General features: G+C 36.3%; 1 protein-coding gene across 3 annotated transcripts; it reads left to right on the forward strand.

Moving 5' to 3' along the window:
- Window positions 1–247: 247 nt before the first annotated feature.
- Window positions 248–16,851, forward strand: gramd1c (GRAM domain containing 1c). Of its 3 annotated transcripts, XM_046833957.1 has the most exons (18): window positions 248–400; window positions 2,108–2,215; window positions 2,894–3,002; window positions 3,720–3,820; window positions 3,973–4,071; window positions 4,204–4,284; window positions 7,300–7,424; window positions 7,508–7,673; window positions 8,050–8,209; window positions 8,300–8,443; window positions 8,706–8,824; window positions 8,929–9,071; window positions 9,149–9,252; window positions 10,838–11,005; window positions 12,372–12,438; window positions 13,407–13,526; window positions 15,283–15,388; window positions 15,594–16,851. In XM_046833957.1, the coding sequence occupies exons 2-18, from the start codon at window positions 2,123–2,125 to the stop codon at window positions 15,660–15,662; spliced, it is 1,974 nt and encodes a 657-aa protein (XP_046689913.1). In that variant the 5' UTR covers window positions 248–400; window positions 2,108–2,122; the 3' UTR covers window positions 15,663–16,851. The 3 variants fall into 3 exon arrangements, with proteins under 3 accessions (XP_046689913.1, XP_046689912.1, XP_046689914.1); XM_046833956.1 differs by lacking the exon at window positions 248–400 and having other exon boundaries at window positions 2,055–2,215; XM_046833958.1 differs by lacking the exons at window positions 248–400; window positions 2,108–2,215; window positions 2,894–3,002 and adding an exon at window positions 3,025–3,043.
- Window positions 16,852–18,221: the final 1,370 nt, after the last annotated feature.

Consider the following 18,221-nt stretch of genomic DNA (forward strand, 5'->3'; position numbering starts at 1 on the left):
AAATATTGATTTGATTTTAATTTTGTTAATTTTTTTAATTAATAAAAATTAATTATTAACACTTCTTTTCTTTAAACATTCTTATTCCATGTCATTCTTTTTACACCTGCCTATAAAACTTCTGCACAGTACTGTATGCAAATGTAGAACATGACAGAACTGTTCTCTCATGTGGAGAATGGTGTGCTCCCTCCTGATCAGGTTGGGCCAGGAAACACACTTGTCGCCAGGTGAGGACACGCTTCCAACCCAGCAACACAGCAGCACGCATCACACTGTAGCACTTCATTTGAACACACCATTTTAAACCTATGCCTCCTTAATGTTTTATTTTACTTGTTCTGTACAGCTGGTCCACATTTGGTGTAGAGCTCCTGAAATCTCACCAGAGTGAGCACAGGTAGGAGCATTTTCCTTTTTGTTTAACACATAACCACCTGGAAAAGATGGAACTTTTTACATGTTCTAGTTTTAATGACATTGAGTTGGGAAATAGACAGCTCTACTGTATTGGTTTCAGCTGGGAAGAGGGAACGATTGAACTGATCTATCAAACTTACAATTATGTAAGTGAATGCATTATGTAATAATGACAAAACATGCATATATAAAACAGTCAAAGTTTGTGGACTGATTCTCACAGGTTTCTTTCATGGGTTTTCTCCAAGAATAGGAGAATTTAGGGTCTACTGACTTTTTGGCTCCTGATTCCATAATGCATGAGTTTAGTGGCACTGATTGCACCCTGAATTTCACATTTAAAGTGTAAAATTGTTTAAATTAAAATTTCACTAACACTTCATCTAAATCCAGTAGAACAAATACAAACACTGCAGGTGTTACAGTTGTTTTTTCAGTTGCTTTGGAGCATTTCTCATATCATCCTTAATATTGCAAACCAGTAAGTGCATTCTCAAAACAATTTGTACACGCAGCAAAATACATCGGATTTCTTGCAAAAGCCTGTATTTTTACTAAATCTTTAGTTCATCTCTCATAAGTAAGTATTTGTGTCAATGGACATCTTACACACAAAATAATAACAACTTCCTTTGTCATTGTTCACAAACAAATTGTCAAAATGTTTGGTCATGTTGACAATATGATGGTGCACAGTTTCAGTATTTCCTGATATAAACTACGGTTTGGATTATAATGATTGAAAATGCACAAGGCTGAATTTATTCTGTTTGGCATCTATGAATTTCAGCAGCACAAATGTATTTATTTGATTGCATATTTGATTTATATTGATTGCATAAGACTGAACAGGATTCACACTTTTACTGTACTGTACCAGTGTTCGTTCGTTTCTTGGTTGTTCATCCATTTTTAGAAATTGTATATCTGTGTTTTGCTTAGTCTGTATATACTCACCAATTAAAGGTCACAAAAATTTACCTTTGACCTGTTTTAGAGAACTGGTTGATTATAGGTTGATCTGATGCCGTACACACGCCTTCATTAGTGACATTCAAGATTCATCTGCACAATTCATCAATTCAACACATTTCCAAAAAAAAAAGTTGAATAGAAATTTTAGACGACAGATGATGACATCTGGTTTAACCATTTTGCATTCAATGACGTATACAATGAATCTAAGCTGAGATGTTTTGGGGATTAAACCTATTCAGGTGAAACCAGTATAATATATTTTGATCAACATACATAAACAACTGATAATATAGGAAACAGCAGACATTTGTACACATCGATTAAATGCATGTACAAAAGCATTCGCAATTTGATCAAAGCAACAAGAATTGTTATACTAAATGACGTGGAGGTTGAACAAATAGTTTTGAGAATTTCATTTCTGATCTGAGAAATGCTCCAAAACAAATGCAAAGTAAAACTGCAACAGGATTTGGCTGTTCAAACTTCACTAGTGTGATGCAAATCTTTTTTTGGAGACAGGTCACAAGACAGGATGAGCCAGTTTTTTTTCCTTCTTTGTATTCCGGATTATGATCACGTCAATTAGAACTTCATACTTTACATAACTTAAAGACTAGTCATGTCATGCTACAGTGCCCTGTGAACCACCTTGGTTTTTTAGTTTCGCTGATAGTTCATTGAGTCCGGTGTGGTTTTGCTTCTTCAGCCAGGTGAGAGAAAAATGACCCATGTAATAAAAGCAACATCAGGCACTGATGGCACTGTGGAGAGCAGTCCAGCTGGAGATGTGCGAATGATCTCAGAAGAGCACGAGGTAAACAGTTTTAGATAATACTCAAGAAGAACTTTTTACCAAGAATGTCTCTACTACTTTGCCTTTTCTTTTACATGCATTACTTGTTTTTTTTTTACTTTTATTTACAATTTTGAAACACTCATGCATACAGTGCAGTATTTATTTTGCTATGCACACGTTACTAACCTTTTACAGTATTTAGATACAGTAATCCTAAAATTGACCTTGTAGATTTGTTAGTTTTGTAAGCATAGTACACCCTCACTTGACCCTAATGATAAGGGCAGGGAAAATCATAAACGCTCTATGAGTTTGATCCTGGCAACATTTGTGTGGACTTTCCTATGTTCTAGTGGTGTACATATAGATTTCCTCTGGATTCTTGGATTTCCCCCTCCTGAAAACATGTTACAGGGTGATAGGCTAAGATACATGTCACTGAGTGTGTGAATGTGTGTGTTAACATGATCTGGCATTGCTCATACAATGTGTTCCCATAAATATTCTATTGTACATCCCTTCATTGTTTGTGAGCTTTACATTTCCGATCAGGGTGGTGGTGTATCTATTGATGCAGGTGTAAGACTGAAACACCCCCTGCTTCACCTTTATTCCTCCTATAATTTAAAATTTTATTTAATTAAAGAAATATGGTTACATAAAAGTTTTGACATTTGTATTTATTTGCCATTACAGGAATGGAGTATTATAACCCCACAATCATCTCCCACCAGCTACAAACAGAGAAGTGAGGAGTTCAGGAAGACTTTCAAAGAACTGAATGAGACAGAAAGGCTTATAGTGGGTGAGTGAAAGAGAGACCACGAGAGTGAGAGAGAGAAACATGTGAGCTCATCCTAAGGCATTTACAAACTATATTATCACAACATGACAGAAATATATACCTGATCAATATGTCATAAAATGTACACTATTTTCAGTTGCTTTGGATAATTTCTCAAATCATCTTTAGTATTTGCAAACCAGGACAGGATTCACACTTTTAATGCACTGTACTAGTGTTCGTTTGTTTTCTGGTTGTTCATCCATTTTCATTGGTTGATCTTAATGTTGTACACTCGCCTTCGTTAGTGATCATTCAAGATCCATTTGCACAATTCATCAATTCAAGACACATTTACAAAAAAAAAAAAATTTAAGCTTGAAAGATTATGACAACTGGTTTAACCATTTTGCATTCAGTGAACTGATGCAGAGATATTTTGGGGGTTAAGACTTTTAAGGTGAGAGCCATTATCATATATTTTGATCAACAAGACATAAACAATTGATAATGAAGAAAACAGCAGACGAGTGTAAACAATCAATTAAACAAATGTACCAAAGCCAAAGCCAACAAGAATTGCTTTTTTTTTATGTGCACAAGTGACGTTGAACACATAGTTTTGAGAATTTCATTTCCGATCTGAGAAACGCTCCAAAGCAACCAGGAAAAACTGTCATGTATTGAAATGTGCTTATGCAGTGTCATTTCACAGCTGTCTTTTTTTTTTCACCCCAGACTACACATGTGCTCTGCAAAAAGACATTTTATTGCAAGGACGCATATTTGTGACAGAGAATTTTCTCTGTTTCTACAGTCATGTTTTTTGGGGAACAAAGGTAAATGTAAAAAAAATATATATATATATATATATATATATATATATATATATATATATATATATATATACATATATATATATATATAGAGTCATGTCACATCGACTGAAAACATGCCATGACTTAGACAGTGCTAATGTCTTTTCTTATAGATTATTGTCAATATTAAAGATATCTCATCCATGACGAGGGAGAAGACAGCTCGATTGATACCAAATGCCATTCAGATCATTCAGACCAATACTGAGAAGGTAAAAGGAAATGATCATATTATCATATACTGCAATATGCTGCAAATAAATGTCTTATGAATGTCTATGATTGTTAAACCTGGACTGTTTGAAACTTTGTGCATTTTTGTGACACTCCTTCCTCACCCCTAGCTCTTCTTCACATCTTTTACTGCAAGGGAGAAAAGTTACCAGAGCATTTTTCGACTGTGGCAGAATTTTCTGATGGATAAGGTAAGTCTGATTTTATTTGTCACCAAATTAACCGTCACCTTTACTGCATTGGAATAAACTCTCATGCCGATTGACCCAGTCTTATATAAAACAGGTTTTGATTTACTCTGGGTTCAATCCCATTTACGAAAAACATGTCTGCAAATGACTTTGATGATGGTGTTGACAGTGGTATGAGCATGGAAGCTGAACTGTTTGAGTAAAGTATACAGATGAGTGGATGAGAGAGCTGGACAGAATAAAGGAGTAAAGGAGTGCTGATGCATTGCCCTGTTTAAGTAAAGCTGAAGCATGGTATAAATCTCACTCATCGCATTCTGCTAAAATTGTGAGTAATGTAGGAAACCAGTAACCAAAGTAGGATTAAAGCCCCTCTCTTAGAACAAGGGTTAGGGTTGGGGTGAGGGTTATTATAGGGTTATTATATCACTTAAAAAAAGGTAATCTATTTTCTAGTCCAGAGTATTTGTTTGTATTGGTCACTAATCCATCATTGGACCATAGATGGATAGATGAATAGATAGATAGATAGATAGATAGATAGATAGATAGATAGATAGATAGATAGATAGATAGATAGATAGATAGATAGTCTAAAATAAAGATTGATCAATAGCACAATAACATTATAATGTTATTATTTAATGCCTTAATAAACCTGTGCTAGTAGATTAGACCAGTGTGTTGTGTGTAGGCTGAGAAGCACTGCCAGAAAGGAGAAAAACAAACCGCAAGCAGGACAGCTGGGAGTTTCACACAAACCAGCAGAATGAATGTAAAGTTCTCTGAACTCTCTGGGTGTGTCTTTCTGCTTTACATGATAAAACAAGGCGCCCTGTCAGGGGTAAAAATAGCCTGCAATCTCTCATAGCTAGTGTATGCTGAAATGGAGCTGTTCAGGTGTGTGTAGGTGTAAGACAGGATACATATATTACTTTAATTACACTTGTGTGAATATATTTAATACGCACACTAGCTTTTTCTAGTTTATTCCATATTATTTGAATTAAAAATTTCAATCTGGCAACTCAGCCAAACCGAAACCGCTTCCTGATTGGTGCAGCAGCAGATCTAGCGTTTAGTCCCAAATCACTTCATGTTGGACATGAAGTTGACTATTAAGGGTGCTATTGACATCATCTCGTACCCTGGGAAGTGCGTATATATAGGGGACACTGCGGTTTTTGGGAAGGAGCCCGGGTGTTTAGTGACAGAGGTCACTTTCGTTCATTTGCAGGTCTGAGACAGGTAGCGAGCGTCTTAAACATTTTAACGGAGGAACGTGTTTGTAAGTGAACTCTCTCAAAACTACATAATAATATATTATTTAATACATTTCGCGCAGTGTTTTAGATGTAAATGTCACTATGTTTATATGTTAGATCTGTACAGTGTACAGTGTTTAGACTGTTAGATTGTTTGTTTAGCAGATTGTTTACTGTTTATATATATATATAATATTATAATTCCTTTTTCAAAGTTGTTCTTATATATTAATTAATGTGGTAGTGATTTTAAAGGATATACAGCTATTGGTTGTAAAGCAGTTTATGTGTGTGTGTGTACAAGTGTTTATATATATATATATATATATATATATATATATATATATATATATATATATATATATATATAATTACACACACACACACACACTGCTCAAATACACATGGCCTGGTGTGGTTTCCATTTTCTACATAGTTACCTATCATCTACCAATCAGATTATTAAAGGAAGGAAAAATAAAAACGGAGCTGGATTTCAGACTTACAGATGAGAGATAAGAGAGAGATCTGTGGATCTGTGGAACACCACAAGTTTCTCTTCAATGCCAAATGCCATAGTGATAAATACCAAAACATAACCTACTGTGGATAACAAGACATGTTTGGCATTGTCTTATGTTAATCTCATTCTATTGTCAAACTTTTATTTATATATTTATATATATTATATTATTATATTAGTTTATATTAGTTTATAGAGAGAAAACGCATTAAATGTTCACCTTGGAGTCGAGCGATATGATTGTAGGATATTGTAGTAGATTATTTTGCAGTATGCCAGTGGCCTACAAAAATGCCCCCCCCCCCCCTTTTTTTTTAATAAACAACACGGTTAATTGATGTTAATGATTTGTCTGAATGTGCAAAAATCTAAACTTAAGTGTGTAACAGGTCTGAACTTGTAAAAATGCCTCCATGTTTGGAGAAATGTTCTGATTTTATACGGCAGTCCTGTTGATTGCCAGATTCTGATTTGTCTGAAGGTGTTGATGTATTTTCTGTAACAGCAGCTCTGACGTTATTTTCCCGACTGCAAAGGATCGATTAATGTGCACGTTTTGATATAAAGACAGCACGGTGAACTCGGCGCTTTGTAACGGTGCTTCGTATAGGTTCCTGGACATGAAGTGTAACTTTAAATGGATAAAAAGTTTGAAGCTTATTTGAATTAGTGGAAAATTATCAACTTTTATAATAAAAGTTCACACCAACTTATTGATTAGTTTTTTTTTATATTCCAAACATCATATTTCTTTCAACCAGTAATATTTCTGGTCTCGTTATCGCTGTAATTTTCTAAACTTTGTTGTTGTTTAAAATCACATCAACTCATAGATTTAGGTGATGGCAATTTTATTTGATGTTGAGTGTATGGCTGTTTGCAGCCCTTCATGATGTGCCTTTACAAGCTCATATGAGTTACAGCCAGATACCAATTTACTGTTTAAATAAAGCCTTGACGCTGTTAAAGAGCACAAAGAGCAGTAAATTCATTGTGTGGTTATTATATTAAAGATTTAATGAGCCTGTTTAAAAAGACTCTCTATTACATCGCAGTGATCACATCTTTGTAAATGAGTGCAAAGGAGTTTAGGAGTATTTTCAATCAGGAATGAAAGGTGCATTGTGCCTGGTGTCAAGGAGGAAGGATTATATCAGACGCACATCAGACAACGTGCTTTTGTTGTACAGATCCTTTAACTCATTTTGTTGTTTACTGTTTCTTTAGCAATTGACCAAGCAAGAGCTGTGGCAGATGGTCAAACAGCATTATGGCAATGACTTGGGTTTGAGCCAGGAGGAAATGGATAGTATGCAGATGATGGTAGATACTGTCACACATAACCAGCCCAGGTAAGAAACCCACTTTCTGAAATGGTATAAATACTTTGGATTTGAAGCAGGAAGTGCTGCTGCTAATTGCAATTTGTAAATAGTTGTTTTAGCTTGAACATGAAAACAGAGGATCACGCTGTAAAACTAGAGAGACCTTCCTCTCTACGACTTCCTCAGACCGAGCAGACGTCACACGAGGCCTCGACACCACAGGGAGACGACACGCAATCGTCCATCGGACTGCAGAGCACGCTCTCTCCGAATGGGGTACGGTTCATTTTCCTACATAAACTAATGTCCATGTAAATGATGTTTAATTTGAGTTACTGAACACACAGATGTGCAGTTAAACTTCCCCTCACTCTGATTGTGTACATTGTTTATGAAATTAGTCGACATAAAGCTAAGACCTGAAAGACATTAAAGTTTTTTAGATTGAAATGTTGATGCTTTGTGATTTTGTTATTTCTATATGAATCTAGAGGTTATGTGTTACACTGATGTTTTAGTTATTGCCAACACAGTTACAATAGTATTTAAAATTTTGAATTAAGATGTAAAGCTCTGTTGTATCACAGCATAAATGTTGGACTTGACACAGTGGTGCTGTCATTCATTTACATATTTGTTTAAACATGTTTAGGATGATGCTCGGAGCACACCTTCACAGCCACGCAGTCCTAATCTTTCCCTGGACCGCTTCAGCAATGAGCGATTGTCCAAGCGCTCGTCTCTGTCCTTGGATCTGAATGCCAATGAGGACCGACTCTCTGATAATAGCGTATCTGATAGCATGGAGGAGGGTGAGTGTGTGTGTGTGTGTGTGTGTGTGTGTTCACATGGTAATGTGTGGCTGTTTTGTTTAATTCACTTTGTCCTTCTGTGTGGTGCAGTGGAACGAGACTGTGTGTCCCAGGCGCCTCAGGGAAGACTGTACGTGAACAGGGTGTTCCGTATCAGTGCTGAGAAAATGTTCGAGCTGCTTTTCACCGATTCATATTTCTGCCGGCGTTTTATGAATGCCAGGAAGATCACTGGTAATTATATGCATGTGCCATATTCTATTTCTCTCTATAGTGTCAGGAAATGCCACCATATACAGAACTCTATAAGCACATGACTGTAAATAAATAATTTTTTGCTGAAAACACTGAAGAAAAACCCCACAGGTAGAAATTCCAACATCTTACTGCAATAACTAGTTATGCTGTTATTATTTCGCCTTATTATTATTATTATTATTATTTTCTTAGGATTATTTGCGCTGTAGTTCCTAACTTGCATTTTGACCCTCTGCAGGTGCGACCTCTACATCTTGGCAAAGGGACTCCACTGGCTCAATGAAGAGAAGTTTAAACTACACCATCACGATCTCCAACCCACTAGTGGGTAAATTTTCCACTGCAACGGAAAACCAGGTTGGCCTGCTGTCACAGTATTAACGAAGCTCAACGCAAACTTCAGTGTTTACGTCTTGTGTGCTGTTTCTGTTGTAACTGCTTCCATCCACTGTTTGCTTTAGACACTATATAAGGAATCCAGGGAGGGTCATTATTACTTGGTGGATTCAGAAGTCTATACACATGACGTCCCGTACCACGACTATTTCTACACTCTGAATCGTTACTGCATCATTCGCAACTCGAAGCGCAAGTGTAGACTCCGGTGAGCGTCTTGTCCTGTCTTTTTAGTTTGTGTTGCTTTCTCGCTGAGAGGTTAACCGTTTTAACAATTGTGTGCAGGATTTACACCGATGTGAAATACAAGAAGCAGCCGTGGGGATTTGTAAAATCTTTTATCACAAAAAACTCTTGGAGTGGCCTGGAGGACTACTTCAGGCACCTTGGTTAGTGAAAACCTCTTACTCTTTTGTGCCTAGATTATTAGGTTCTAAAATCTGCTGATCTGGTCCTCAGTGTAAGGGGTCTTAACTGTTTAAATGTATGTATATATAATCTAAATAGATGCAATAAAATACGAGTGAGTGAGTAGGCTTTGCTTTATTGATTGATTAACAAGAGTTAGCAGAAGAATCAGAGTGCCACTGAATGGCTCAGATTTGTGCATCCCATAATAAAACTCCTCGGTCATGTATGTTTCTTGATTGTAAAGCTCCTTGTTGTGACTGATTGTTAAGGGATACCTTCAGCAGTTCAAACTGCAATATGGTGTAAATTAGAGCTGCAAGTATCGATTATCGCGTAATCTACCGATAAATCAAGTAATCGGTTAGGAAAGTACTTTTTCTTCATTAAGAGCAATACTAAATATGCAAGAGCAAATAAGACTGGAAATGAAATGAACAAGTCGTTTGTTTCCTTTCTAGAAAATTAAGTTTTATTGCTAAAATTGCATCTGGGGAAAAAAAATCCTAAATAAATATCTAAAAATACATTTTAAATTACTTCTGTTTAAGTTTAAAATTATCCCAAACTTTGGAAATTTTCTGTGGTGTTCTTTGGCCTGAATCTTCCCCTCGCTGTTTCTCTATTCTGCAGCGTTTTCTTTGTTACCTGTCCGGGGGACTCATGTATAAAAGTGTTTCGAATTTGGTGGCACAGATGCGTGGAAAGTAGCGTACACACGCTTCCAGCCCAGTTTTATCACGTTTATTGATGAGACCTGAGAGCGGTCCAGAGTTTAGGGGGTGGTGTGTCAGTAATAATGGTCCGTGGGGAAACACTGTGCTCCCTGTGTAGTTAAATGGACTAAACAAATAATTAGCCTCTGGTTTTATTTATTTATTTATTTATTTATTTATTTATTTATTTATTTATTTTTGCTTTCAAATTACTCTAGTTACTCAAGGAATCGTTTCAGCCCTAGTTTAAATAGATGTAAAATGTAGAATATGTGAGATTACCATAGACAAGAATTTGGATGTTTTCTGTTACTAAGGAAATACTTTCAAATCCAAACTTTGTTAATCTACAGATTAAACTTCAATTAATAAAAACGTAATAAAACATGTTTATGAAATCTATACTTAAATATATAGCGTAATCTACCTAAAACTACTTTTGTATAGAAAAGTATAGGGAAACGTCTTTTTCTCATTAAAAGTAAACATCAAAATTGTTGTCTACGTTAATCCCACTTACAATTCAACTGCATCAAATAATTTGTGCTGGTGCTTATAAATATGTAAACCAATAAAACTAGGACGAAAAAAGTAATAGATAAATTCATTAACTATACAATTTGTGCAGGGATTGTAAAGTGAAGCAGTGCAAATGCTATTTCCCAAATAAGTCCAACGATGCAGGGTTGCAGTATAGTTGATTGCATTAATGTAATGCATATGAGATAAAGAGGGGAATGATTTAAGTCTGCTTTAGGGACCTGAAAGTGCACAGGTCTGTAGAGGTGAAAGATTGCAGCCAATCATCTTCTCAGCAGAAGTCACATCTTCATTTTTTCCCCATAAATAGAGGCGGAGCTTCTTGAGGAGGAGGCGGAGCTTAACCAAGGCTCCAGCGATGCTGGAAAAGTTGGCTTGCGAAGAAGGAGGAGGACCTTCAGTCGCACCCTCCAGGAGCACATGAGACCGGGCAGGCAGTACAGTATAGACCCCGACCAGCAGCGAGAGAACTCCATTGGTATATTTAGTTCTTTATTGATTTTATTTTAAAAATTATAATACAGGTAGCAAACTACAACATGACGGATTAATATAAACAGTTTGCTAATATGATGAGTATTCATTATATATTAATTATAGACTACGAAGTATGAATTGCACAAAATATCCCAGATAAACACAATCAATTCCATTCGATAGCAGTATTGAGAACTGCTGTTTTTTTTTTGGCGGTATCTTGAGAAATCTGTAATTGTCAGTTCTCGGTCTTGAACTACTTTTGAATTAAAACTGCACCTTCGAAATGACCCAGAATTATTCGGTAGTTTGTGGTCTTGAAAATAGTTTAATTTTGTAGGATAGAAGATTATATACCCTTGAAACATCACTTTTTATTGTTATTATGAGAATTTAGTGCCATATGATCACTTAAAACATGAAAATGACTCATTTTCTCAAAAAAGAAAGCTATTTAGAGCTTACAATCCTGACAAAACACATTGAGGTGGCACGATATCACTTTATTTTCTGATACTTGAGCAAGGCCCTTGAACCTCAGCTGTATAAAGAAGATAATGGTAACTCCCTGTCGATAAGGGCGTCTGCTGAACGCTATAAATGTACATTTTAAGTATCGTCTGATGCAGATTCTTATCTGATATTGTTTTTCTTGATCAAATTCTAAGCTGTGATTAAACCCTTCCACAAAACTGTGTGTGTGAATATAATGTATAATAGATAGATAGATAGATGAATAGATAGATAAGCACATAGGCCTAGAAGAAGACCAAAAAAAGTCTCATTCTTTTAATTGGAAAACATTTTCAATTCCAATTTTTTGGTATCCATTACAGGACCTAATATCTGATAGTGATGAGTCGTTTATGAATGATTTGTTCATTTTGCATCACAAAATCTCCATGGTTATGTACAGGAAATTGATTTGAGTAGACTCTTTTGGTCTGAGTCGTTCGTTCTTTTGTCATGTGACTCCCATATATGCCACGAAGGTGATTAAAGAAATTAAATTGACTAAATGACTCAAAAAAAGATTTGTTTATTTTGATAAACGAGATTTAAAGAACCAAATCACTAAAATGAGCTGATCTTCTCATCACTAATATCTGATATGCTTTTCCCAAAAACTGACACCCCGTTTAATGTAGGTCAGGTTTTATTGTGTTATTTCCTGTAATATTTGTATTACAAACAACTCATTTCCTCATAAGAAAAAGATCAAGAACCCTACACTAGTACAGTTTAAATTTTTCAGCTGTGAAAAAAACTTTGCATGCTATGGTTTATCAGAGTACACACAGATTGTGTGCGTCACTGTAATATACACTGAGCAAATAACTAATACCTGGCTTGGCCTTGTATTTCAGGTGCAGCAGACACAAAGAATACACAAAAGTGGACCATCACTTCTATTATAGCAGGAATGAGCTTAATGTAAGCCTGCACAACACACCATACATGTGCAGTGAGGCGAGGAGCTGCTTTTAATTAATTTGTGTTTTTATTAATACCGCAGCACAATAAACAATCGATAGTAAAGGAGCATTCAGATGGCACCTACGCATAATACAGAGCTGATCGTATACAGATAAACAAGTGCGTTTCTAATCAGCAATGTAAAATGGTTGATATGGTAAGTTTTATGCAAAGAGGTGATAATTTAAAATCAATTGAAGGTCTCTTTACTTTCATCGCTTACATGGAGGTGGGGGACCATTGAAGAAGAGTGTGTTGGTCTTGTGAGTTTCATGCTGTTGTCATATTACAAGAGAGAAAAAAGAAAGGCTGATTAGGACATGACTGATTATTTCAACAGCTGTGATGTAATTGATAAAAGGAACTAACTTGCATTGTGGATTTCATAACATTAAACATAACTAATACGTGTCGTTGAGAAATAAACTCAACTTTCAATTATTATTTTCCCATAAATATAAGCCCCAGCGTGTTTTACTCTATTGATATGCATGTATATAAAAGGACATGCTGTGTAATGACCTCCAGATACAGAATTAGGAAGCTGGTTACAGTATGTTGTAACACGACCATGAACTGCCGATAAGGAAATGCTGAAGCTACAGCTGCCTGCCGAGTTGACAAAACGTTAATCATTACGAGATGCAAATTGAGAAACCTTGTGCAGTAAAGCTCTGATTCTCCCAAAATCTCCACTAGCAAAAAAATACTTTTGGCATAAAGTGAAGCAGTATTCATTTATATGGGGTATAGATTTATCTCTTTTACTCATGTGCAAACAGATCACTTCGACAATATGTGCTCAGTGTTGTCTGTATTCTGATCGTCTCAGTATAACACTACAGTGTGAGATAATACAGTTGTGATCTAGTAACTGAATCTCTACCCAGCACAGGGTTGTAACTAAATCTCTTTTTTTTTTTCAGATTGTTGATTTTGACCATACTGAACCTGGGACTGTTCTTTAAGCTCTGGGCAATGGAGGATGTGGCGCAGCGTATGTACTTAACCACAAAGCAGCGATTAAGGGAAAGAGCCGAGGCCAGGTAAGGGACACGTAACGTAAAATGAAGGCGTAAATAATAACAATTTCGAGTGACACATGAGTATATATCGAAGCACCATAATCAAGAATTGACAAGAAACATGTCTCAAGAGAGAAGTAAAAACAGAATGTAACGACTTTGCTTAACTGTTTCCTGCATTACCCACAATGTATTTCCACAATGTACTTCCTGCTAATTCATTGGGAATTACTCCTTATTATATCTTTACCCAGAGGTGTAAAGAGCACCTGAAAATCATACTGTAGTAAAATTAAACAAAACTGACTCCATTACAAGTTATGTTACCTAAACACAGATCATGTGGTAAATAATAAAGTAAATTTATAGTGGAGTAAAAAGGCCCATACACCAGGCATTACATTATGACCACCTGCCTAATATTGTGTTGGTCCCCCTTTTGCTGCTAAAACAGTCGTGACCCATCCATCATTAACACCATGAACATCTTCAGCAGTTTGAGCTACAGGAGTTTGGACCACACGGACCAGCCTTTACTCCCCATGTGCATCAATGAGCCTCTGCCGCCCACGACCCTGTCACCGGTTCACCACTGTTTCTTCCTTGGAGCGCTTTTAATAGATACTGAGCACTGCAGACCAGGAACATCCCACAAGAGCTGCAGTTTTGGAGATGCTCTGACCCAGTCGTCTAGACATCACACTCACTCAAATCCTTACGCTTGCCCATTTTACCTGCTTCTAACATATCAACTTTGAGGACAAAATATTCTCTTGCTGCCCAATATATCAAACTGATTAACAGGTGAAATAATGAAGAGATAATCAGTGTTATTCACTTCACCGGTCATAATGCTATAATGTTATGCCTGATCTGTATATATTCGATCATAAATGTATTTGAGTGGAAAGTAAAAGTTGCTTATATCTTTGACACTCAGTGGAACTCGAAAGAAGCCGAAAAAGTACTTAAAGTTCAGTAACAAAGTACATTTACTTAAAAACTTTACACCACTGCCTTTACCTAAAGATGAAAGAGCAGAGCTTCAGGTATCGTTTGGTCTGTCCAGCTCTCTCAATTCTACTCGCATACATTAACTTTCAAAGCTTCAACTTTTATGCTAATACCCTCAACCCATGGAGCCGAAACGCTGCTGTAACTTGATGCAACTCTGTCGCAAAGTTGCAGTGCATTTTGTTTCCTGCTACATCTGCACTGGATTTCTCATTAATATGATGTTGGGAAATGGTGACATGGAAAGTGAAGCTTCTTTTTGTTTTTATTAGCTAACAGTGAAACATGATTTCCATTTGATGATACGATTTTGTGCCACGTTAAGAAAATGTTTTTAGATTACAAGAGTAAAGCAGTAGCAATATGAGATTAAAGTAATATTTTGAGAGAAATCACAGAATTGTGAGAAACATTTTGCTGTTTTGCATAAAATGGAGGTGGAGGATTTACTTAAATCCTACTTTAGGTTAGGATTTAGCAATAAGGAAATTCTGTCTTGTGGCGCATCAGCACGGAGCTATAATTAGTAAACGGACACTGCAGCAGTTATTTAGGAAACTTCATTTATTCAGAAAGAAATCTGACAGACATTGAGATACTGAAATAAAATCTTTTGTGCAGTCTGAAGGATCTCGAAGTTAAATTCGAGATACATGTTCTCACAATATCAATGGTAACACAGCAACACGCAATTACACAATCACAAATCACTTAATAAATATGTAAATATAAAAAGTTTTAAAGTGGATTGTCCCCCCACCAGGTTGGCACCTGACCTGGGCCCTCAACAAAATACATTCCACAGGAGCCAGGAGGAGACTCGCTTACTGAAGGCCGTGCTGCAAGACTCCATCAACCTTCTGGAGCAGGTATATTCATGTGACTCACATCAGCACACAATCGCGTTTTACCTCGATGCAGATTGAGCTATTCTTTGAACATCATTTTCTTTACGATCTCAGCAGAGAAAATTTGATCTGCCTCTTTGGTGCCCAATATCTGTATCTCATGTCTTATTTCTCTGAGAATTTTTTTTTTTTTGCCATTTGTGACCATTCTGCTTTCCCTCCACAGTTACGTAATTCTCTCGTGGTGCTTCAGCAGAACTTCCAAGGGTCCAATAAGACCTCTACTCAGCTATGACATGCTGCTTGGTGACCCACAGACTGCAGGGGAATTCTGCCCCCAAGGCTTTGCGTACATCAGGAGACGTTGCCATAGGCAACGGTTACCTCAGAGATGTCCCTTTTTTTGCCATCTGGTGTTACTACCTCAGGCCTTCTGCGCTGTGGATGTTTTTGAGCCGTGTGCGAGTGTGTAGGGATTTGTGGTGGCAGAGGGAGCGATGTAGGCCCATCGCCCCTGCAAATTGTGAGCTCAGGGTATGTTTAAATTCACAGGTGTTGCCTTTTCCCTTTTGATTATAGTGTAAATACTTGCAGTCATCTACCTTAATTATTGAATGTATCCTGTTTTGGCCTGTTGATTTGCACAGCAATTGTTAACACCTCTGTTTATAACCTCTCTCCAGGGCTTTATGAACATTGTGTGTGTGAGAGTTCATGTGCATGTGTGGACATGTGCGTGAGAGAGAAAGAAGATATATTGACTCTAAATATTCCGTTATTGCACTCTTATCCAGGGAATTATGAAGTTTTCATTTTGTAATTTTTTTTAAAACCATTTTGGTAAATTTGCTTATGGCTAGAAATTTTTTTCTGATGTTTCTAGAAATGTTTGCACCTCCAAACACTGCTGAATGTCTCAGAATACAGAGTTTTCAGTTTCTTGACTCTGCAGTGGTGTTTTTTTTTTTTTTTTTTTTATTCTGCTAGATTATAAAAGTTCCTCTTTAGGAATACATGTACAGCAAAGTTATAAATAATGTGGAACGGGTGTGCATAATAATAGTTGATTTTGATATTTTATCTATACAATGTTTACACTGCATTTTGATGTAATTTGTAATTGTACAGAGATTATAAGGACTTAAATAGTGGTAATGTTTGCACACAAGCTGATGGAATTGTAATGATTTTGTGGGCTTTTTTGTTTTTAATGGATACAAAAGTTTAAGCCACGAATTGTAAATCTTTTTCAGAAATGAATGTGATTTTAGTTTTCCATTTGTATGGATGTTTTAAATAAAATTGTGTGATGTCTATTTATGCCTTAAATAAAAAGCCCTGTCTGTGGCAATGTAATTTATAGTTTAGGGGTTTATGCTATAAAAACTTTATAAGTTGCAGCTTGTAATTCAGGTAAAATGCCATTTTTTTTAGAATAATGTGCCCCTCTCTAAAAATAAAATCCGATGGTGTCCTTGTGTTTATGTTGGTCCAATGTTCAGTGTTCTAATGCTGCCATAAAGCATCACCTCTTGAAAATGGGAAGTAAATCAGGACACCAAACAAAGCTTTTAAGTGTTGCCAAATTCTAAGAAATCCCCCAACTATAATAGGCTTCCACACAATACAATATGAATGTGATTCCTTATGCCTCAGCATAATTTGCAGCATACCAAATCCAATCTAAACAATATGGAATATCAGACTCCAGGGTTGGCCTTCATTTGTTAATGACCATAATGAATATGACTGTTTTATGAGTATCTCATTTTCTTGGCCTATTTACACACAGTTCAAAAATATATATTACATTATTTTTACACGTCATTATTTGATTAGAATCAGGTTCTAATTGTGCAATATGAATGTGATTTATGATTTATGCAACAACTTATTTCATTTGCTGTTTCTTAAATCAATCCAAATTCTCTGAACATTAAACTCATTATGAACATATGCCCACTTGCTTATTCATGTAATTATCCAATCAACCAAACATGTGCCATTAGTGGAAAAAATCATTCAAGTGAAGAATAATAGCGTTAATTAATGTTCATGTCAAACAATTCGGCAACGGCTGGATTTCTGGGATTTGCCCGATAGGCATCTGTGATGATAAAATATTTAACTTAAATACCTACTTGTCAAATCTTGAGGCAGAAGGGCTCAAACAGAAATGTTTTTCCAATCTTAAACCTACTGTATACAGTATATAATCTAACAAGACCCTTTTCACACATTATGGAGTTCCAGTATAGGATCCTGATCCACCATAAACTTGATTGGGATTTATCAGGCTCAGGTTTACTATCTTATATACACATGGTCTGATCTAAATTCACTTAAATAGTGGGTCAGCAATCCAATATGGGATGCTCCTCCAATTTGAGTGATAAGAAGTAATAAAGTACAAATACTTTATTACTGTATTTAATTCGATTTTTCTGGTATCAGTACTTTACTTCACTTGGAACAGCTCTGTGCACTTTCCTGTTTACAGTGGTGATGGACAGGTTGATAGACAAGTCCAGACAGAAGTCTTCATAGCCTATGGTGTTTGTGGATGATATTTTGATTTTTTTTGAGAATAGGGAGCAGGTGGAGAAGATCCTGGAGAGCTGGAGAGAAGAGGAATGAAAGCATAGGAGTAGGACAGAGTGCATGTGTGTGAATGAGAGGGAGGGCAGTGGAGTGATGCGGTTACAGGGAGAAGAGGTGGTGAAGGTGGAGGAGTTTAGTTACCTGGGGCAAAGTAAAGGAGAGTGCGTTAGAGAAGTGAAGAAAAGAGTGCAGGCAGGGTGGAGTGAGTGGAGAAGAGTGATAGCAGGAGTGATTTGTGATAGAAAAGTATCTG

Source organism: Silurus meridionalis, chromosome 21 (assembly GCF_014805685.1).
Source record: "Silurus meridionalis isolate SWU-2019-XX chromosome 21, ASM1480568v1, whole genome shotgun sequence".
Classification (NCBI taxonomy): Eukaryota; Metazoa; Chordata; class Actinopteri; order Siluriformes; family Siluridae; genus Silurus; species Silurus meridionalis.

Coding starts and splice junctions, on each gene's coding strand:
- gramd1c (XM_046833957.1), top strand. CDS start 2,123: ATGACCCATGTAATAAAAGCAACATCAGGCACTGATGGCACTGTGGAG. Junction 7,425..7,507: donor GTCACACATAACCAGCCCAG/GTAAGAAACCCA, acceptor ATTTGTAAATAG/TTGTTTTAGCTTGAACATGA. Junction 8,825..8,928: donor CCACTGCAACGGAAAACCAG/GTTGGCCTGCTG, acceptor TGTTTGCTTTAG/ACACTATATAAGGAATCCAG.